The sequence below is a fragment of the Octopus bimaculoides genome, chromosome 2 (genome assembly GCF_046866305.1).
Source record: "Octopus bimaculoides isolate indiv1 chromosome 2, ASM4686630v1, whole genome shotgun sequence".
Taxonomy (NCBI): domain Eukaryota; kingdom Metazoa; phylum Mollusca; class Cephalopoda; order Octopoda; family Octopodidae; genus Octopus; species Octopus bimaculoides.
Genome location: NC_142929.1, coordinates 34,784,031 through 34,807,606, shown reverse-complemented (window position 1 = coordinate 34,807,606; position 23,576 = coordinate 34,784,031). Strand labels below are relative to the sequence as shown.

The following is a 23,576-nucleotide window of genomic DNA, read 5'->3' as shown; positions in this document are numbered from 1 at the left end:
GGTCTTCCCTGAGACTGCCTGACATCAGCCTCTATTTGACCAACTGATATTAAAGGTCAAAAAGAAAGTTGCCGCTATTTTAATGTCTCTAAGGTCGCGTTTTCCATGTTATCTATGTGTCTACTGTGGATTATAGTTGGCCTTACAGTCACAAGAGCTTCCACACAATATTTCTCTTGCAGTACGTTTTCATATCTTTTTTTGTAAAAACACAAAACAGATAATGAACTGAATATGACATTTATGAATAATAATAATAATAATAATAATAATAATAATAATAATAATAATAATAATAATAATAATCAAAATAAAACTGAGATTCGTACAAATTGAAAAGCTAAACTGGAAACCTTTATGTAAAATATTATAGCCATATTTTCAACATTCTTCCACACTCACACACACACACAATCACATCTAATGTAACCAAGTACGTAAACAATTCAATGCATTATAGCTTCTTCATCAGACATCACTCAATCAACATTCGAAAATTCCATCGGACATAACGACATGACAGTTTATTAATAATATATGAGAGTTTCATCAAAGATAATGTTAATTCAATGTAATTCAATGTACAAAGTAGATTCCGTCATTCACAACATTCTTTCCTCGAGTATACATGACGTATATTTATATGTATATATGCGTATATATATATGTGTGTGTGTGCATATATTTATATATGCACACAGTCATAAAAATCCACAGTCATATATATATATATATATATATATATATATATATATATATATATATATATATATATATTATATTTGACAAGCGGTGTTGCAGTCGATACAAATTTACAGAGACCACTCAGGAAGGCACCTGAAACGAAATAAATCGATGACAAATGTTATTACGTCAGTCACTGTCATTCATTGTGTTTGATACTGAAATTATTAAAAATTAATGCAATTCCACAAATATTTACAAATGTATCTCTGATTGTGTGTGTGTGTGTGTGTTTATAAACAAGGATAAAACTCATGTAAATGATAATATCAAATGGCTAACATGCTCGAAAACCTTGTGGTTAAATTATACTAAGATAATAATTATATATATATGCATTATATAATTATATAAGAGAACAGGAAAAAACCTGCTCGAACATGTCGTAAGAATATGCCAAAAAAACGTTATAAACCACATCTCTTCAGTGGCCGGATAACTGAAGAGATGTTGGCGTGGGCTCCCACCCTGGCATCCGAAAGTCGGAGTTTTATCATGGCTACTGAATAAGTGCCACATATGTTTACAGATATATATATATTTTATTTATTTATGTGTTTCAGCCAAGTGGCTGCGGTCATGCTGGTGCACCACCGTGAAGAAAATATGGAACGCTTCACGAATTTGCGTGTCATCCTTGCGCAGGGGCCATGCTAATCTTCTCTGTATCGTTCCAATTTTTTAGAATATGTACCGCCGTAGCTATATATATATATATATATATATATATATATAATGTTATTGTTGAAGATAGAGTAGTAGTAGCGTAATATGATTCAGAAAGATAGATCAATCGATCGATCGATAGATAGATAGATAGATAGATAGATCACATAAGTAATATAAGGAGCTAAACATAATTGCTATAAAATTATACCGTAATTAAGTAAACACTTGTCATATAATGCTTCTAAAAGACAAGGGAGACAACCCCCTAAATACAAACAATTAAATGAAGGCATGTCGTGGGGGTAAATCTGATATGTGACGAGTACAGTGGTGACCCTGGCGTGTTTCAATCTGATTAGATATCCTCATCGAAATACACTCATTCTATTTATTAGACCATATTCATTATTCACTTATTAGGTAATTAATTAAAATAATGATATGGGAGAATCTCCGAGGATTGTCTTCTGCATAAAAATCGTATAGTTAGGTCGAGAGCTAATATACTTAATGTGGTGAGCCTAACACAAAATGTATATGCAATTAAAATTAACACTCAAAATATACTTACATGTATTGTTCTGTTTACTGTTCGTTTAACACGGTATATATTTCAGTATAAAACAGAAAGACGATTTAATCAGACACTTCAACGACAAGGGGAACTGTGTAGGGGGAGTGACGAACGCCAAAACTAAAGCACGGTGCAGCTTGCTTATGAACCCACGACTATAAAAGAAAATTCAATATTCATAATGACTGTATAACTTCAATGATTATAACGATGTGAATTTTTGTGGTTTTTATATTATTATATGAAGGGATATCTACACAGTCGCTCGACCAGCTAGAAATAGCAATCAAATCTTGTTCAAATCATACTCTACTTATTTTGACAGATAAAGCAGACATACAATAATGTGGTCCGAGATACACTGTAGGTCATCATCATCATTTAACGTCCACTTTTCCACGTTTGTATAGGCGAGACGGAATTTTTAGAGGCATATTTTTCTACGACAGGACGCCCTTCCTGTCGCTAGCCCTCACATGTTTCCAAAGCACGGCTAGATATGTTTTACACGGAGGACTGGAAACGAACAGACTCGCTTTTCTGACGATGATGCTTATTTACTATATCAGGGGAAAACCATGCGAGTGCATTCCGGCGAAGCAGCAAAACCAGTTGATTCCATGAGGAACAAGTTTGTTTAAGTTCCATCGAGGTTAAAATTTTGCTCGGTTTTGCTTTCTATACTTCTGGTATCGGGAAAATAGCATCAGTTGTGTACGCGAGTCGATATCAACTGATTGTTAACTCTCTCTCTCTCTCTTCCAAAATATGACTTCATCACATATGAGAAATAAATATCCTTTCTACTATAGGCACAAGGCCTAGAATTTGTGGGGAAGGGGTAGTCGATCACATCGACTCCAGTACTCAACTGGTACTTAATTTATCGACCCCGAAAGGATGAAAGGCAAAGTCGACCTCAGCGGCATTTGAACTCAGAACGTAGCGACAGGCGAAATACTGCTGAGCATTTCGTCCAGCGTGCTAACGATTCTGCCACCTCACCGCCTCTATGAGAAATAAATATTATAGATAAGAAGGCGGCGAGCTGGCAGAGTTGTTAGCACGACGGGCAAAATGCTCGGCGGCATTTTGTCCGTCTTTATGTTCTGAGTTCAAATTCCGCCGAGGTCAACTTTGCTTTTTATCCTTTCGAGATTGATAAAATAAGTATCAGTTGAGTACTGAGATCGATGTAATCGACTTACTCCTCCGCCAAAATTGCTGGCCTTGTGCCAAAATTTGAAATCAGTATTATTATAAATAAGATAACATTGCTGTAAATAGTTGGTATTTAATGAGACAATTCAGTGAACAAAGTTTAAATCCAGAGATGACATTACTTTTTCATCTTTCTCAGTCCGGTAAAAATTATCGATTAACTATTATCTGTGATAGATTTGATTTAATTGACTATATATCATCCGTATAATTGTATGACCATGATGGATATTTATAGTATTATAAATATCAATAAGGCGCGCGCGCGCGCGCGCGTGTGTGTGTGTGTCCAACAGACCGTAATATAAATGGAGTAAAACACCTCCTTCAACAAGGAATTGAAACCGAGTTACAATTCCAGCATGCTGGTTGCTTAAGGTTAACTCGGCAGTACTCTCATCATCATCGTCGTAATCATCGTTTAGCGTCCCTATTTACAAGGAACCGATGAACCATAGGACTGCGCCGAGCTCCAATATCTACTTTGGAATCGTTTCTACAGTTGATGCCCTTCTTAGAAGCAGCCACTTTACAGCGTCTACTTTATTCATGAAACTGCTAATAGTGAGGTCAAGACAAGACGCCTCAACTGAGTGGGGTACAGTACTGAAGGAGATGAAAGTATGATACAGAGATAGTAGCAGGTGTCTTACTGAAGAGGAGATACATGGCTTCCCCAACTGGAAAGAGAGGGAGAGAGATACACAAATTTGTGGCCTTGTGCCAAAATCTGAAACCATTATTATTACAACAGTTGTCACTAGTAGCTTTTCGAAGAACCAAATTCAATGAGGTTTTAAAATCCGTTTGCATGCCCTCACCTATATTTTTAATGTGCATGAGAATGATTGAAAACTAAACTTTCTCATGGCCCTTCTCCTTTAAAAGTAACACTGCGTGTCAGCAAATTCATTTTTATTTCTCCTTGTTTGATCTTACACGAATAAATCAACTCATAGTTCTCTGGTTTATTTTAACAAACCAATAGAGAGAAAAACAACCAGCTTTGCTTCTAGGGTTGAACGATAACAAAACTAAATACTTTCTTCTTAGTTTACCTAGATTTCAAATAAGTTCCGAAGGATCAAACATTCCTTTCGAAAATGAACAATCAACGCGATGTGTTATAGTTTTGAAATTAAATCTACAGCATGTCTTGTAATTTAAAAAGAAAAACAAATACATAGAAAAAATACATTTCTTTTAAAAGTGCCAAATAACATTTCATTAAGGGAATAATATTTTTGAAACATAATTATATTAACATATAAGTTTCTATGTTGTTTTCAAGGAAAAAAATTAAGAAATTTTATGTGTCTATGTGCATGACTTGTTGGTTACAGCGTCGAACTTACAACCGGACCGGTTACGTGTTGTGTTCTTGAGCAAGACATTTTATTTCACGTTGCTCCGGTTTACACAGCTGCAGAAATAAGTTGCGACGTCACTGGTACCAAGCTGTATCGGCCGTTGCCTTTCCCTTGGATAACATCGGTGACGTGGAGAGGGGAGGCTGGCATGCATGAGCGACTGCTGGTCTTCGATAAACAACCTTGCCCGGACTTGTGCCTCGGAGGGTAACTTTCTAGGTGCAATCCCATGGTCATTCGTGACCGAAGTGGGTCTCCGGCATATATATATATATATATATATATATATATATATATATATATATATATATATATATATATATAATATTGATTGATCGAAACAGAGAGAAAGAGAGAGAGGAGAGAAAGAGAGAGAAACATGTTAGATATTTACGTTTTCTGGATAATGGGCTCCTGGGCCTGGCGCTCGGTGCAAATCCTCTGGAGGCGAACATTTGGATAGCATACTAAATTCTGGTGATTTTTTGGTGTACGTTGCAGGATTACAAGTATCGTACGCACAAGGACCAGGAGACTGAATAGTTGAAACAAAAATTAGGAAAAGTTAAGTAACACAAATTAGATAAAATGTGACACTGGTTATTACAAATATTAGAAATTGTCAGTTTGACTTGGAAATTTAGTAATAAATGTGAAAAAGATATGCCGTACTTTCTTTGCATCCTCGGTGTCTGTTGTCATCGAATTAGCAGTAACAGAAGTTTTTTTATCGGTATTCAGATTCACAATACATAATTAACTAGAAGTAGTACCTCACCTTGCATCGGTTTGATTACCCTTTTACCTCGGAAAGTAGACTTAGCCTTTCAAAATTTCCTTACACTTAACTGCGAATATGAGTTTTATATATCAATTTATCTTTTGTTGAGGAATATCATATGTTTGAAGCTAGTTTTTGTTGTGGTATGTCAAGTTTATTGAGGCGACATGACTTTCAGAAAATACAATTTCTCTTTTCTTTCTCTTTTTCTTTTTTTCTTGATAGATATTTAACATCGTTACATCGTAAGTGGTGTAACTAGCAAATTTAATTTCACAGCCAAAGGGTTAATATTTCAAATAAACACAATCACATGATTATGTTATATTTTGAATAGAACATTTCAAAAATATTTTGCTGTTTTCAGTTGCCTTGGTGATGTCCATTCCTTCGGAATTGCTAGACCCAGAAGACGGTTCAGATTTAGATTCATAAAAAAAAGTATTAAAAAATTATTTATAATTGAAACAGACACAGTAGCCTGGTGCAGTCTTCTATCTGGCCTCTCCGATCAAACCGTCCAAACCATGCCAGCATGGATAGACGGACGTTAAATGATGATGATGATGATGATGATGATGATGATGAAACATCTATTACGCATAACATAGTGGTTAGAGTGTTGTATTCACGATCGCAAGATCGTGGTTTCAATCCCCAGATCTGCTGTGCATTGCGTTCTCGAACAAAACTCTCCATTTTACGTTACTCCAGTCCACTCAATTACAAATAGGTAACCTTACGACGGATTGGCGTACAAGGGTGAGATGGTGACTCAGGGAAACCAGCCGAACGGAGGCGAGGAAACCACCCGAAGGTGGCTAGCTGGCAGAATCATTAGCACGCTGGGCGAAATGCTTAGCGTATTTCGCCCGTCGTTACGTTCTGAGTTCAAATTCCACCGAGGTCGACTTGCCTTTCATCTTTTAGGGGTCGATAAATTAAGTACCAGTTGCGTCATGGGGTCGATCTAATTGACTGGCCCCTTGCCTAGAGTAGAAAAGATTATTTTCAATCTTTACAGTTTTATAATATTCAAATAAACTAGTATTTTCATGTGTTGCAATCATCAGGTTTATGTAGTGACAGTCGACTTCCACAATTGACAACTGTAGTGAAATGGTTAGATTTATCCTTTAAATACTCTCCGGTGGGTATTTATATATATATATATATATATATATATATATATATATATATATATATATATATATATATATATATATATATATATATATATATATGTACTCACACATACAAACATATCTACGTACAAACGTACATATATACGTACGCATATACGTGTGAGTTTGTGTGTGCGCGCGCACAAAGTGGTCGAGCGTGCAAGCAAAGAAAATTAAGCTTGTGCTACAGGCATGCTCAGTACCTCGCAAAGTCTCTGAAATCATTTTTGTCACGCTTGACTAGCTTATACACCTCGATCACATAGCTTGGGAATTGCTTTGAGCTCAAAGGAAGTTGTCCCAATCTCTGCTTGTACTATAAGCACTCTAACCAGAAAAATAAGATCTTTCAATTTTTCCTAATATTAACCTTATGTATGACTCAAGAAGCTACTTCGTTCAAAACTAATTCACTCAGTGATACTTGATCTAATGAATGATAATTGAATGTATTTTTAAAAGCCATACAAGAAACATTAAAGATGCAGTACAACTTTGGTACATAGTTTGATATTAAATATCTTAGCTGAGAAAAGAGTAAAACCAACCGAAAGGTGAAAGAGAATCCGTGTTATACCATTATGAATGAGTGCGTGAGAGGGAAACTAAACAGAAGTTTATTAATCATATTTCGGTCGGGAATACCGAAAAGTAGATATGGAAAATAACGGACAGTTGAAATATCGAGGAATCAATTACGAACTTTCTGCTTTCTCTCTCTCTCTCTCTCTCTCTATATATATATATATATATATATATATATATATGAGTCTATATGTATATGGGTGTAGGTATACATGTGGAGACACGCGAGAGTGTATGTGTGTATATATGTATATATGTGTGTATGGAGACGTATGTGTATGTGTGTACATGTAAACATGTAAACATATATAAGCTTGTATGTGTGTATGTGCATATGTATCGATGTATATATGGAGGTATAGCTATATGTATGTATGTACATATGTACGCATGTGTGTATGTGAGTATGTATGCGTATATATGTAAATGTGTGTGTGTATCTGTGCGCGTTTATGTGGGTGCATATGTATGTGTATGTGTATGTGTGTATATGTATAGCCATGCATAAGTGAGTGTATATATGTGTTTGTGTGTATATGTGTTTGTGTGTATATGTGTTTGTGTGTATATAGTTATACATAAAAAATACATATAGATATATATTGGTGTGTGTATCTAAGTATAGGTATATGTGTGTGTGGGTGTAGGTGTGGGTATGTGGGTGGTGGTGTGCGGTGCGTGTGCGTGGGCGGGTATAATTAATTAATTAATTAATATATAGGAAGATCCGATAGGAAATCTTGATGTACATGGGGGATGAATTTTTGGCAAGGGATTTTTACGCTGTAAACCGGGCGGTGTACGTCGCTGGATTTCGGTTGACTGGTTTGTTTACATTCTGTAAGAAAATAACGATGGTAGGTTGCGTGCCGTCGATTATTCTTTCACCCTCTTGGACGATGTGTGTGTTTTGCTAATAATAGTATTGGTGATGGCAATAATGCGACCCTGAAGAGATGGAGTATCCAGAAATTTGTAATATGTTGTAACTTGTTACAATATTTTACGAGACATCTTATGATGTGGTTTATTTATCCGGGATACCCTATTGAAACGTGCATAGGTTTGGCTTATTGTGGTTGTTTCTGTTATTATAATTGTTGCTGCAATAAAGTTTTCTTCAATGCATTGATTTTGAGCTCTATCCTTTAAGGGACATGTATACATATATATATATATATATATATATATATATATATATATATATATATATATATATATATATATATATATTCATAACCGTTCACACGTTCAAAATATTTGGTACATCTCAGCTATATTTTCGGCATCCGAAAAGCAATTTTGAATAACTTTAATTGAACTCCTGCCGTGATGAAAACTGACTTTTTAGCTCAGCACGAACCTTGAGTTGAACATGCGATCACACTCAGATAATTACAAATACATAATTGGTAAATGCAAATTTGTAAATACGAGACAGTTATAGCTTGTCGAGCTGATGAAATGTCGAAGAGTCGGCGGATATTGTCAGAACCAAGTGGAGTTATTGGCAACTCGCCAGTCGCCAAGTGGTTCCACGTGCTAGGGGCATCACGTATGTGCTTGTGATGTTACAACTATAAAAAATAAAATGTAAAAATAACAATAAAATGAAATAAAAACCAAACATAAACAGGCGCAGGAGTGGCTGTGTGGTAAGAAGCTTTCTTTCCAACCACGTAGTTCCTGGTTCAGTCCCATTCCGTGGTACTTATGACAAGTGTTTTCTACTATTGCCTCGGACCGACGAAAGCCTTGTAAGTGGGTGTGGTTGACGGAAACTGAAAGAAGCCTGTTGCATCGTGTGTGGATATACATATACATTCTAGCATGTGTGTGTGTGTGTGTGTGTCTTTGTGCTTGGGTTTCTCTCCTACTAGCGCTCAACAATCAGTATTGATTTGTTTACATCCCCTTAACTTAGCGGTTTGGCGTTAGAGATTGATAGAATAAGTACCAGGCTATACAAAAATATTAGTACAACAGTCGATTTGTTCGACTGAAATTCTTCAAGGCGGAGCCCCGGCATGGCTGTAGTCCAATGACTGAAATTTGTGAATGTGAACGACAAATGAGCGTGAAGGTGGAAAGCTGGATTAGGGTGGAGGTAGTTTAGATTAAGAATAAAGAATTTCATCCAGTTTTCAAGAAGAATGTTTAAATTAAAGAAGGATACGCTATGTGTTACTTTCCATGATCTTCGTCTTACTTTGCAATCTCCGTATATCACCCAACACTATTCGAAGCATTTCAACTATTTCAGTATCACTTTCGTGGTTTCGATTCCCAGACCGGCCGTTGTGTTTATTGAGCGAAAGCACCTAAAGTTCCATGAGGCTCCTGTAGGGAGTGGTGGCGAACTCTACTGTATCCTTTCACCACAACTTTCTCTTCGTCTTTCTTCCTGTTTATGTTGTGCCTGTATTTCAAAGGGCCAGCTTTGTCACACTCTGTGACACGCTGAATCTCCCCGAGAACAACGTTAAGGGTACAAGTGTCTGTGGAGTGTTCAGCCACTTGCACGTTAATTTCACGAGCAGGCTGTTCCGTTGATCGGATCAACTGGAACCCTCGTCGTCGTAACCGACGGAGTGCCATGCAATATATATATATATATATATATATATATATATATCCAGGGTTATTCAAAAAGAATGAACCGATTTCATTTTGCAATATTTTTAATAAGGGTAAAGAAATAGAAAACTCCAGCTAAGTCACAAGTATTTACTCACAATCAGCTTTTATTTCCTGTCTTACAAGTGTTCAATGTGGCCACCACCTGTGACACGGGCAAATTAATGTTATACGAGAATTCCTCCCAGTCGTGTATCAGCATATCACGATCCACTGAGTTGATCACTGTTGTTATTCGATGTTTAAGGTCACCGAGGTTAGTGGGTAGCGGTGGAACATAAACGTGATCTTTTACAAATCCCACCTCCCAAGAAAAAAATCACACAATAGCGATCAACTCAGTGAATCGTGATATGCTGATACGCGTCTGGAAGGAATTTTCTTAACGCATTTTCTTACCAACACTTTTTTTCTCCATTCCAGTAGTCATACCACCAAATATAGGCCAAGAGTGAAAACAGCTTCATCTGCTTCAAACCAGAAAGACCACATGTTCTGATCATGGCCCTTGCATTACAGTCAGAACTGCACACCCCAGCGATAGCACCTGTCCTCACCCATCTTCCATCTCTCTCTCTCTCTTTTTTAGTCTCTCTCTCTCTTTTAGTCTCTCTCTCTCTCTCCCTCTCTCTCACCAATGATATAACCTGATCAGTGGACACCCGTCAGGGTGTATCGAATTCCAAAGAAGGGAGAAATTCTGGCCCTGCCAACTATCAACTTCTCGCTTTCACTGCCAATATTTCAAAAGTAGTGGAAGCAGCTATTAAGTTACCTTCAGCACTTTGAATCTCTTCCCTCCTCAATGGCCACCAGTATTACTTCTATAGGGGCAGATATACAAGGAAATTATCCTCCTATTTCACTCAACAGTGGTTTCTCATCCTTGAAACATTTGGTGGAAAAATTTCGTTGCACTTTATATCGGTAAAGCATATGATCTTGTCTAGCATGAAAATCTCCCGATTCAACTGCCTGCTTATAGGTTACATCCATCTCTCGTCTTTTAGACAGTAATCTTCTGTAAAGCCACAGTAACCAGCACTAATGCGGCTCCACATAACCTACGTACTCCAAAGTACGTTTATGTCTTGTATATTAACGACCTACTCGCAGTCACACATAATACTGATTTCAAATTTTGACACAAGGCCAGCAAGTTCGTAGGGAGGGGCTAATCGATTACACAGAGCCCAGTACTCAACTGGTACTTATTTTATCAACCCCGAGAAGATGAAAGTCAAAGTCAACTTCGGTGTAATTTGAATTCAGAACGTAAAGACGGACGAAATGCCGCTAAGCATTTTGCCTGGCGTGCAAACGATTATGCCAGCTGCCGCCTGTTTCCAAACATAATATTCATAACTCCTTAAGGCGTTAGTACGTTGGGTGAAATGCTTAGTAGTATTTCATCCGTCTTCACGCTCTGGGTTCAAATTCTGCCAAGGTCGACTTTGCCTTTCATTCTTTCAGGGCCGATAAAGTAAATACCAGTTGAGCATTGGAGTCATCGCAATTGATTTACATCTTCACCAAAATTTGAAATCAATATTGCTAACTCTTAATTTGATAATACCACTCTTTTCTAATCTTCTGTATACAAATGTCATCCACGCACCATCGCTACACTGCAGTACGTCATTTCAAATGTGCACTGCTTCTGTAAACATATTCCCCTTTAGTCTCTTTGGACAACTCAAAGACACAACCAATGCATTTGTCAAGGAAACAATATTCAACAATAAAAATTTGAAACTTTCAAAATTGCAACAACTGCATCATCATCATCATCACCATCATCATCATTTAACGTCTGTTTTCCGTGCTGGTATGGGCTGGAAGGTTTGACTGGAGCTGGCCAGCCAGAGAGATTCACCAGGCTCCAATTGTCTGTTTTGGTGCTGTTTCTACGGTCGGATGCCCTTTGTAATCTAACGCCAACCACTTTACAGAGATTATTGCATGCATTTTACGTAGCAAAGGCACGCATGCTTTATACGTGGTACAAGCATGTGTGCTTTACACATAGTACCGGCACGGATGCTTTTTAAATGGCACCGGCACTGGTACATTCTACGTGGCACCAGTACGTTTCACAATCACCCGGTGACTTCTCACTCATAACATAGCAAACGATTTATCTTAAAGATTAGATTCTCGCTTCAAAGCCAGTAAATACTTCGGTGCCGAACAACTGCTGGCTTTCTACAATTGTAAGATCACTACTTCATTATAAGAGTAATGGTCCTACATCAGGCACTACGCTTCTTCTACATACATACAAATGTCTTTGACTGAATCCAGAAGAAAGTCGTCCAGCTAACTAGCAAGCACAACGATGCCTAACGATGCGTCGACTAACATCAATCTCACGCGTCTTAGAAACCAGTGAAGGTAATGGGCAAAGCTCTACGCTTTATCGAATACTGTATGGATTCTTATTCTGGTTTGTACATTCTGCTATAGATACAATCAAATTTCATTCATAATTTTATCGATTTTATGCTTTTTTCTTCACATCATTATCGTCGTCATGGTGTAAAACAGTTACGGAACAAATCTTAAACTAAAGGCTTATTTTGCGGGCTTACAATCACGAGGTAATGAGTTCAATTCTCGGACCGAGCTGTGTTGTGTTCTTGAGCAAGACACTATTTCATATTGCCCCAGTTTGCTCAATTGTAGAAATAAGTTGCAGCGTCACTGATACCAAGCTCTATCAGCCTTTCCCTTTCCCTTATGTAACATCAATGGCGTGGAGAAGGGAGGCTGATATGCATGGGTGACTGCTGATCTTCCATAAATAATCTTGCTCGGACTTGTGCCTCGGTGGGGGGGGGAGACATTCTAGGTGCAATCTCATGGTCATTCATGACCCAAAGGTGTCTTTACCGTTTACCTTTCTTTAATGAGATACCTTTGTACATGTCATTTGATTACATTCGTGAATGAAGAGTGGAGTAAATACAGAAACGTTACACAATACAAAGAGATAGATTTCAATCTTACCTTAGCTAAGTCTTCATGGAAACTTCCAAGAGACTTTCGTCCCAGTAACGTATAAGCTGGTGCCTGTAACTTTCCACCTTGAATGGTCTTCCCGAGTAATGCTGGTAGAGAATAACTGTTAGGGGCTGGAGAAATTAATTAAAGAAAAAATGTATTCGCTAAATATTGAAAGAGAGTTGTTTTCATATAAGAAGATAAGAACAACGTGTCAAGTAAACTTTTTTCTTCGAAAACAATATCTTTACATGGCGCAGGCGTGGCTGCGTGGTAAGAAGCTTGCTTCCTAATCACATGGTTCCGGGTTCAATTTCACTGCGTAACACCTTGGGCAAGTCTCTTCTACTATAGCCTCGAGCTGACCAAAGCCTTGTGAATGGATTTGGTAGGCGGAAACCGAAAGAAGCCCCTCGTATATGTATATATATATATATATTTATGTGTGGGTGTGTCTGTGTTTGTCCCCCACCTCGCCATCGTTTGACAACCGATGCTGGTGTGTTTATGTCCCCGTAACTTAGCGGTTCGGCAAATAGGCCGATAAAATAAGTACTAGGCTTACAAAGAATAAGTTCTGGGTTCGATTTCTTCGACTAAAATTCTTTAAGGCGGTGCTCCAGCATGGCCGCAGTCAAAGGACTGAAACAAGTAAAAGAATAAAAGAATATATTATCATTCTGTATTTATAGCATTGAACATGAGCCCCTTTAAGCAATTTTTTTTTTTTTTAGACTCAGTTTTATATCGTGTGCATTGTGCTGGACTTAATAATATCGTTCGCCTCCCCACTGATAGCAATATGTATTCCGTTCATCACAGCAAATCAACGTTTACACTTCAATAGAACGAGTATGTTTCTGTTGAAACACTAAATGTTCTTAACGTTTAATATAACTTTATTGGAGGATTTCACAATTGTGTGACACAACGTTCTGATCGATTTGATTGGTCTAATTAATGTTCTTTATTACTTCCAACACTACATACTCATTTCCAGTGCGTAATAGAGCAGATCAACGCATCCACTAAACCGAGTTCGTCGCTCGCTTTCGATTCGTATTCAAAGCTATTTCGTCGTTAATACTCTTGCAAAAAATATTTAAGACAAAAAATAAGAACGTAATATTTTAACATTCCTGCTCCCTGATAAATTTAACAAGTTTTATTTGTACAGAAAAATTATTCTTCAGTTCTTGAGTAAAGTAGAAACAACATACACCATACTCTCGTCAAACATCTAATTCGAATTGGATTATTTCTGAGAGTATGATTCTTCTGCTGCATTTTCTATCACGTTCCTTGTGTCAACTAACTTTCCTTAAATTTATCAGTTACAATGAGCTTCGGAACCTACTATATAACTGATATCCTTCTAGCCTACAACATACTGAAATATAAAATGATAAAGATGAATCTTTTTACAAGTTTATAAGCAATATTTTATATCCAGGTAAAATAACATTAAGAAAGTAGAGTCTCTATATAGATAAGATGCCAGTCTGAGAAATATGAAGCGCAACTGTGAATACTATACATGAGCTGATATTCCAATATCTTATTCACACGGCCATTGGACCCAATGATAAAAAGTAAATGTGCATACAAACAACAAAATGTGTAACATATTTCGACAAACTATGACAAACTGAGACTAGCAAATTCTTATTCTGTATTCAAGCGTTTCTTTCTAAAACTAAACAACTAAAATAAAGGACTAGAAAAATAAAGGACTAATAAAAAAGGTATAGAGAATTATTGCGCCTAAACTTACCCATATCCAATACAGGATACCTTTTTTTATCACGAATACGTTCATACCTTATTTTATTAACCATTCTAAGGATGATAGTGCATGTCACTTTAACGAGACTTCACTATAGAGCTATGAAGGAAAATACGACTATTTCCGACCACCGAATACTCATTTTTGTGTTGTGCAGAATGCATGTCAGTCTGACTAAAGTGACCCTTTCCAGGATATTAATTATGTTTGAAAATCGTGAGTATGAGGATTATAGAAAGATAAATATCTCAAGAAAAGAATCGCAAGACGGATTCTTCAAGCTGAGCAGACCGGAAGAGACGTAAGGGTGGACCAAGAACAAGATGGTTGAGATTATCCATAGTCTCAACTCGTTGTGCTTGGGAATCCAGTCGGAAAGGGAAAAGGCGCTTGCTTTTGATACAACTTTATGAAGGATGAATGAGGTGCCTGAGAACTGTGCCCCCAACAACCCTCCCAGGAATAGTGGACGAGGAAGATGGATGGATGGATGGATGGATAGAAAAAGCTCAACTGCAAATGGAATTTGTATGGCACATTTTCATATATATACATACATTTTGATATACATGTGCAGTGCGTGAATATATATATATATCGATATTGATATTGATATTAATATCTATAAAAGTATCTGTATGTCCAAATGATTTCGTAGCATTACGTAAATTATGTTTGTAGCATTATTGTAGATAAATTTAAACATGTCTATAACCTATTGCTTCCAACTAACAACCATCTTCATTTAAAAGCTATTAAAATGCAAGTATGCACAAATGCGCTAAGAAATATATACCTATCAAAATATATATCAGCATCATATTGTGTATATTTTTTCCCTTGTACTTTTCATTGAGTTAAATATACCTCAAGAAGACGTCAGGTGTTTTTGAATCTGTTCTGACAATTTAAGACACTTCGGTTACCTGGAGTAGTGTCTGTACGACGATTTTGGTGGCGCTGTCCAAAACTATAAGTGGGAGCTGATTCAAATACTGATTTCGCAGATGGAGTAATAGAGTAGGAACCGGGGCCCGGTGTAAGAGTCGTAGGACGCTGTTTAGGCCGACCATAGAGAGAGTACTGAGGTGTGCCATCTTTGCCGTCCCGAAAAACTTGTAAGTGAGAGAAATTGTACTTAGGTCCTGGACTACAACCGCTCTTCCGGGATTCGTGCTTCAGGCCAAATACGTAGCTAGGTGCCTTTTGGTGCGTACTCCGACTGTCGTGTCCTTCATGACCGATCAAGTTAGGTAGCTGGTAGCAGGGCCCAGGACTGCTGTACATTGCTGCTATGGGACCACGTGGCTTTGTTGGCTTAAAAGTCATTTTCCAGGTCTAATGAAATAAGAAATCAAAATGTTAGACTCAAAATACAGACAATGAAATCAAAACAGTCTACACTTAATAAAAATAGATAAGTTGATCAAGTCATAAGATATTTTAGAGAGACGTGTAATAATGTAATAATTATAGTCTGAGTTGAGTTATTAACTGATTAGTATGCAAACAATTTTCTGAAGTACACTTACCATATTATCAACTGTAATACTATATAGATTGCTGCTTGAGTGTTTTGTTTTCGTTTTTTGGTTTTTTTTTTTTTTTTGCTTTTATTTTAGTTTATTTTGTTTGTTAATTTTAAAGCGTTATAATTAGATATCTAAGGATTCCGTTTCGTTCTGAAAAAATGTTACATGGAATTATGCCAGAAATGTTCCATCATCAACAATCGGGTATCACAATTTAGTGTCGCTCAACAGTTAATTTACCAGGGCACATTATAAATCTTACTTCTAGATCGTATTAGCCTTCACTTCAGAACGAGATAAATAATGTTAAAAGTTGTGGTTACAGAAACGAGGTAACACTTATGACAGAGTACGAACTTATACTCCAAGACGTAAATTTTTTAGCAACTAAATGTCCTTATTATTCGGTGACGGAATAAATTAAAAGTTTATAAACATGCATTGATTCACATATACATAGACATACTGGGAACTGCAATATTTACAGAAAACACCACTGAAGACGTTGTTTTCAAAAAAGATATACCGGTGTGTTTTCTTATTTTTGTGCCTCATTTTTCGGTCACTCAGGAAGGTATATATCTGGTGGCATTCCTAGATTATAAAGTGTGTCTACAACTTGGAACTGTAAAATATACTTCCTGTAAACTGTTTACATACTGCTAGGTGAACTGCATCTTTGAAATCTAAATAAATACCTTTGCTGGAAGCAATGGGACTAAAAAGACCACAGAAACTAAAAGCCAGATCTTTCAGTCGATATAGCAGAAAACTATCGACTTAACGTGGTGAGATTTTTAAATATTGCATACAAAACAGACATATTTTTTTGTTTTGTTTCCCATAACGTCAAGTGTCACGCGGAATAAGCGTCCATCAGAGGCCATGAACAACGAAGAAAGTTTTAGAAAATAACGGAATCAGTGTTGGCGTTCAGTGCCGCGAGATGGCAGATGTAAATTTCCGGTTAGTTTAGACAAAGACGTCTATTCATTTGCATCTGAAATCGACTGGGCTCTATTTTGTCGATGTAATTCGATAGCTAGAATTTTCTCTCGAGTCAGTTGTTGGAATATTATTTTCCGTTCTTTGGGATGAGGTACAAGAATGTGCATACGCCTATCTATCTATCTATTTATACATACATACATACACACACACACACATATGTATATGTGTGTGTGCGTGTGTGTATGTTTATGAATGAATGTCTATGTATGTATACTATATATATATATATATATATACACACATAGAGAGAGAGAGACAGACAGACAGACAGACAGACACATACATACATACACACATGAATGTATGTGCATGGACGGATATATACACTTATGTATGTGTGTGTGTATGTATGTGTGTGTAGGGGTGTGTTTTAGTCTAATATCCATGAATGAAAATACAGTTTATATTAAATATATTTTATAATGAGTTCGACTGAAAACTATGAAGTATAAAGAAAAACTGATTAGATTTGTATGTAGCTATTCACACACACACACACACACACACACACACACACACACACACACACACTCATACACACACACACACACACACACACACACACTCATACACACACACATACATACATGCATACTTATATACACACACATGTATATGAGTGGGTGAGTGTGTGTGTATGTGTGTTTGTGTGTGTGTGTGTATGTGTGTGTGTGTGTGTGTGTGTGTGTGTGTGTGCGTGCGAGCGTGCGTGTGTTTATGTTAAGTTACAAGAACAGTTTAACATGAAACTGAAGAATTGCTCAATAGTCTTTTGGGGTTTTTGCGGTATACGTGTTTTAAACATTTACAAGAAAAGAGATGGCAATAGCTTTCACGTATGCATGTATGCATGTATGTATGATGTATGTACGTATGTATGTATGCATGTATGTATGTATGCATGTATGTATGTATGCATGTATGTATGTATGCATGTATGTATGTTGTATGCATGTATGTATGTATGTATGATGTATGCATGTATGCATTATGTATGTATGTATATATGTATGTATGCATGTATGTATGTATGTATGTATGCATGTATGTATGTTGTATGCATGTATGTATGTATGTACGTATGTATGTACGTATGTATGTATGTATGTATGCATGTATGTATGATGTATGCATGTATGTATGTATGTATGTATGATGTATGCATGTATGCATTATGTATGTATGTATATATGTATGTATGCATGCATGTATGTATGTATGTATGATGTATGCATGTATGTATGTATGCATGTATGTATGTATGCATGTATGTATGTATGTATGATGTATGCATGTATGTATGTATGTATGTATGTATGTATGTTCTCTTCTGGTTTAATTATTTATATTCCTCCTCTGAGGAAGGAGCTGGTTTCTAATAAAGATACTAAAGATATAAAAAGCTCCATCCTTGGGATGTAATTAACAAAAGCAATGTCACATTTTAAACTTGATTGTATTTGTAATTTGCTGGTTAATTTCTTTTTCTGAAAACCTCAGCTTATCCAGATTGTCATTTAGGTATTTACTCACAAAACCAAATGCACCAATTATTACTCGTATAAATGTGAATTTATAATCTGGATACAAAAGCTGGAGGCTTCAAAGCAGTTCTCCAAAATCATGTTTCTCTTTTATTTTCAAAGAGATATTCACATGTGTATGTATGTATGTCATTATTCATTTTTATTTCAAGATTCTTGCCAATAGAGAAAGATTCGGTTTCTAACCTAGATCCAAGTTCTTTCACTGGAATTTCAACAACATCAAGGGGTTATTTCTGTATGCATGTATATGTGCAGATTTGTCTGTTTTGTTTTATGTATGTTTTCTCATGCATATATTGCATATCTAGACATGCTCATATATATTTAAATGATAAACTTCTGGAAAGTTTAACAGATTTTTACAGCTCCAGTGATGGCTTGGTTCTGTAGTCTTCGAATTTGCTTTCTCCTTTCTGGTTTTAAGAAGCCTAATTTCTCAAGATTGGTATTTAAACAGTATATGTATATATGTATGTATGTATGTGTATATGTATGTATGTATGTATGTATGTATGTAAGTATGCATGCATGCATGCATGTATGAACGTATGTATGTAATGTCAGATCACTTGTAGTGCTACTGGCAACATGTAACTTACTACAACCTATTCCATAGTCGAAGCCTACTTGGTAAGGAGGGTGGTTTTCCTTCTTATTTCTTGACCTTGTGGTTGTTGGGGCATTTGTTGATGACGTTGCATCCAGGTTTCGCTACTTCTCTCGATCTTCTGTTGCCCTCTGTGAGTCGGTAAAACTGAGGCCTGTCCATTCTTTGATGTTAACTCGAGCTACGACCGATCCGGTATGGACTCTGGTCTGATCGTCATCATCACGAATGTATGATGGAAAAGTTAGCTTGCTGGCGCCCATTCCTCTCCAGGTTGTTAGCCACAACTGTATGTGTATCTCTGAGACACTTCTTAGCCCCAAACACTTGGCCGTGGACCTGGACAGGTTCCTCCGTCCTAGCCGGTGGCTCTTTGGGAAGGCTTACCCGGAGACGTATTTACACCATCCTCGCATTTGGTTTAGCCCACCCGTTGAAGTGTAGTTCCGCGATGTGACGCTAGGAACCATCAAGTGAGAAATTAGGGGTTGAATAAGGATCGGTGATGCTTGCCTATCTGACCATCCCTGCCAGGTACAAAAGTACTACTTCTTTGCACAGCTCCCTAAACACTACTAGACGTAAAACAAAACCCTGTCCGACAAAAGCCTGTAAAACAAGATCCCATCTATCTGGAGTGAAGGACCCCCCCCCCCCGCTTCCTGATTTTTGTTTAGATATCTTTCTTGGAAAAGGAAATTCCCAAATGACATCTGCCTCATTGCGAAGTCCGAGATCTTGCACTTGTTTGTTTCTCGACAACTTGGCTTTGTAGGTGAGACTCTTAGCGGTGTTGTGCAAACTGTTATTGACTTTAAATTTCAGTACGAGCATTGCTGACAAACATTGTCTTTAACATCTTGGATACGATAAATCTATCAGTGATGGTCATACTCGTCAACGAGTTGAGAGCCACCATGTATGCATGCATGTATGTATGTATGTATGTATGTATGTATATATGTATGTATGTATGTATGCATGTGTATATATATATATATATATATATATATATATATATATATATACCTATGTATATCGAGATATATATATATATATATATATATATATATATATATATGTACACATATGTATATCGATATATATATATATTACATATATATACATATGTATATCGATATATATATATAAAACTTAGATAAAACTTAGATATGTTTCGAGCAAAGATTGGTCCAGGCCATGTGTTTGTATGTGTGTATATATATATATATATATATATACACACATATATATATACATATATATATAGAGAGAGAGGGGAATGGAGGGAGAGAGGGGAGGGAAAGAGACGGGGAGAGAGGCAAAGACGAAAAGGAAGAGAGAGAGGTGGGGAGAAATCTAAAGCAACTGAACAGTTTCTAAGGCAAAGAATCAAAACTCGAGTTACATATAAAACATATTTGCCGTTCACGAATCAACAAACTGAACAATATCAAAGTTATCTCTTCTAACTAAATTTCTTAGAAACCAATAAGTGGTTCCAACGTACTACCAGCAGGGAAAATATATAGGCACAGCGTTAAGACATTTTAAAATAACATGTACATATATGGGCATATATATGTGTGTATATATATATGGGTGTGTGTGTGTATGTGTGTGTATAACACATACACACATGCAGTCACACATACACACTCTCACACACACACACGCACACAAACATGCACACACAACATATTTTTATATGAGTACTATGTATGTATACATACATGTGTGTATGCATATATGTGATGTGCATACATTTATGTGTGTGTGTGTGTGTGTGTGTGTGTGTGTGTGTGTGTGTGTGTGTGTGTGTGTGTGTGTGTGTGTGTGTGTGTGTGTGAAAGCTCGTGGCTAAGTGGTTAGGATATTTAGCTCATGATTGTAAAGTCGACGGAGTGACAGTTAAAAGAACCTCATCACCATAGCTAAGCCTACTCAAGCCTGCTTTGATCCCTCGACAAAAGACACTAAGTTGGCGATTCGAGCGAGCTGTGGACGTCTTCTGGTATTTCTGTATTTCTTGGAAGGACACTGAATACAATGCACTTCAGTAAATCTCTCCCAACCATTTCTCATTTTTTTTTTGTTTTGTTTTGTTTTGTTTTGTTTTTTGTTTTTTTTGTTTTGTTTTACCATAATTCCCTAATATTCATCTCCTACTTTTTTCTATCGCGGCACATACCGTTCTTGCAAAAATATCCCCCAGTTTTTGTTTACAATAAACGTACTCTTGTAACCCTTATGTCTATGACTCATTCTACGACACCATGAACTCTTCACATTTTATCAAATCCATCACAAGGGAGGATGTTATCTTTGTTACCCTTAGGTATCACTGATCTAATCGTTGTCATATAACACCATATTAGTCCTGACCAAGTGGAGGTGCAATGGTCCAGTGGTTAGGGCAGCGGACTCGTGGTCATGGGATCGCTGTTTCGATTCCCAGACCGGGCGTTGTGAGTGTTTATTGAGCGAAAACACCTAAAAGCTCCACGAGGCTCCGGCAGGGGGTGGTGGCGAGCCCTGCTGTACTCTTCCACCATAACTTTCTCTCACTCTTACTTCTTGTTTCTGTTGTGCCTGTAATTCAAAGGGTCAGCCTTGTCACACTGTGTCACGCTGATTATCCCCGAGAACTACGTTAAGGGTACACGTGTCTGTGGAGTGCTCAGCCACTTGCACGTTAATTTCACGAGCAGGCTGTTCCGTTGATCGGATCAACTGGAACCCTCGACGTCGTAAGCGACGGAGTGCCAAAAAAGAAAAAAATTAAAAAGTCCTGATCAAACAGAGTCGTGATTTAAGACAGTCACGCAACTTGTGTGTGCGCCACCCGCGGCAACCTTTGAGTTCTGCACCCGCTCTATCCTTATATAGACTTATACAGCAAACCCATAAGTGCCGCCCGCATAAAAGCGTCGCCCAGAACAGACGGGTCCCCTCAAATCCCACCATCGCTACGCAACTGATTTAAGACGTTCCAGCTGTGAACATCCCATTTCATTCTTCAGACTGTTTTACAAGGATAAGATTCCCCAATATGTTCTTTTTTTTTTTTAACAGTATAGTGTTATTTTGAAGAAGATTTAGTTGTTATTTCTAGTAAGCGAATAGAATTACCCTTTTTGGCTTCATAGCTCATATGGTTTTAAGGAAATGTTTGTTTATCATGAATTAATTTCCAATCCTAGAGACATCTTGCTGACGCTCACTCATCGTAATTTAAGCACCGGCTCTGAATAGCTTCATTATTATCTTAACTCTTTAGCATTCAAACGATCTATATCTGGCCCAAATATTCTACATGTTTTATGCTCAATCTGACCAGATCCGACCTCTCACACCTACCCTAGAATGTCATTCTAAAAGTAAAACAATCACAAGACTTTGGTTGACCTGGGGCTATAGAAGACACTTGCCCAAGAAAACATGCGATGGCGCAGCAAAACGCTGACAGTAACATCTGCGTTGATACATCTAAGGTAATTAATATGCATCTCACAGCTGGTTAACAAATTAGAGGGACAATTTACAATGCATGAAACAGAATGAACGTAATCAAATGTTTTTCTTCCCATAAGGAAATGAGCTTAGATTATGGACGAAGCTTGTTAGTCTACTTGGTCTCTCCCTTTTTCTCACTCTCTTTCTCTCTCTTTCTCTCCCTCCTCCTCTGTCTGTCTATCTATCTATCTATCTATCTATCTATATTAATGCTTGTTTTTGTGGTCAATTTTACATTAATCTGATGGGTTACTCTATACTTTTGTAGAGTACAAATTTATTATTCTTATATAAGAATGTTGTTGACAGTGACTTCGAAGCTTCGGCAGGTCCGGCAATGGCTTAGCTGGCCGAAACTCCGAAGTCACTATCAAAAACATTCTTGTAAAAGAATAATAAAAGTGTATTTGTCTGTTTGTGTGTCTATCTGTCTCTCTGTCTTCCTGTTTAAATTTCTGTCTATCTACCTACCTACCTACCTACCTACCTACCTACCTACCTGCCTACCTATCTATCTATCTATTTATCTATCTACATATCTATCAGTCCGTTGCAGTTTCGTCGCCTGAACCTGCGTGTCACATTTCACATGTGCCGCAGATGTCTTCGAGACCACCGTGCGTGATTCACTTCCTGGCAAGCTGGGATCCATTCTAATCAAAAGTACGCCACCGGCTTTACTTCACTGCTTTTCATATATATGCAATATATATATATATATATATATATATATATATATATAAATGAGAATGTGTGTCTGTCTGTCTGTCTGTCTGTCTGTATATCTGTCTAATGAGAATGTGTGTCTG

The 23,576-nt window shown here is 37.1% G+C and overlaps 1 protein-coding gene and 1 non-coding gene across 5 annotated transcripts in view; both read right to left on the bottom strand.

The window, feature by feature from the left end:
- LOC106879527 (ciliary microtubule associated protein 1A) overlaps window positions 1-23,576 on the bottom strand; it is a 45,662-nt gene that overhangs the window by 701 nt on the left and 21,385 nt on the right. For 2 of the 4 annotated variants that reach the window (XM_052976205.2, XM_052976210.2), the window contains exons 2-6: window positions 15,481-15,892; window positions 12,775-12,899; window positions 4,973-5,113; window positions 1,985-2,142; window positions 1-837 (exon numbers count right to left, since the gene is read on the bottom strand). The exon at window positions 1-837 is cut by the window's left edge and continues 701 nt beyond it. In XM_052976205.2, the coding sequence (XP_052832165.1) occupies window positions 2,050-2,142; window positions 4,973-5,113; window positions 12,775-12,899; window positions 15,481-15,883 (762 nt within the window). In that variant the 5' untranslated portion in view covers window positions 15,884-15,892 and the 3' untranslated portion in view covers window positions 1-837; window positions 1,985-2,049. Of the gene's footprint in view, window positions 838-1,984; window positions 2,143-4,972; window positions 5,114-12,774; window positions 12,900-15,480; window positions 15,893-16,086; window positions 17,006-23,576 lie in introns of those variants that run through there. The other 2 variants (XM_014929152.3, XM_014929151.3) reach the window with 2 other exon arrangements.
- Window positions 1,345-1,452, bottom strand: LOC128247154 (U6 spliceosomal RNA). The gene has a single exon (XR_008263567.2). It is a non-coding gene; the product is annotated as a U6 spliceosomal RNA (small nuclear RNA).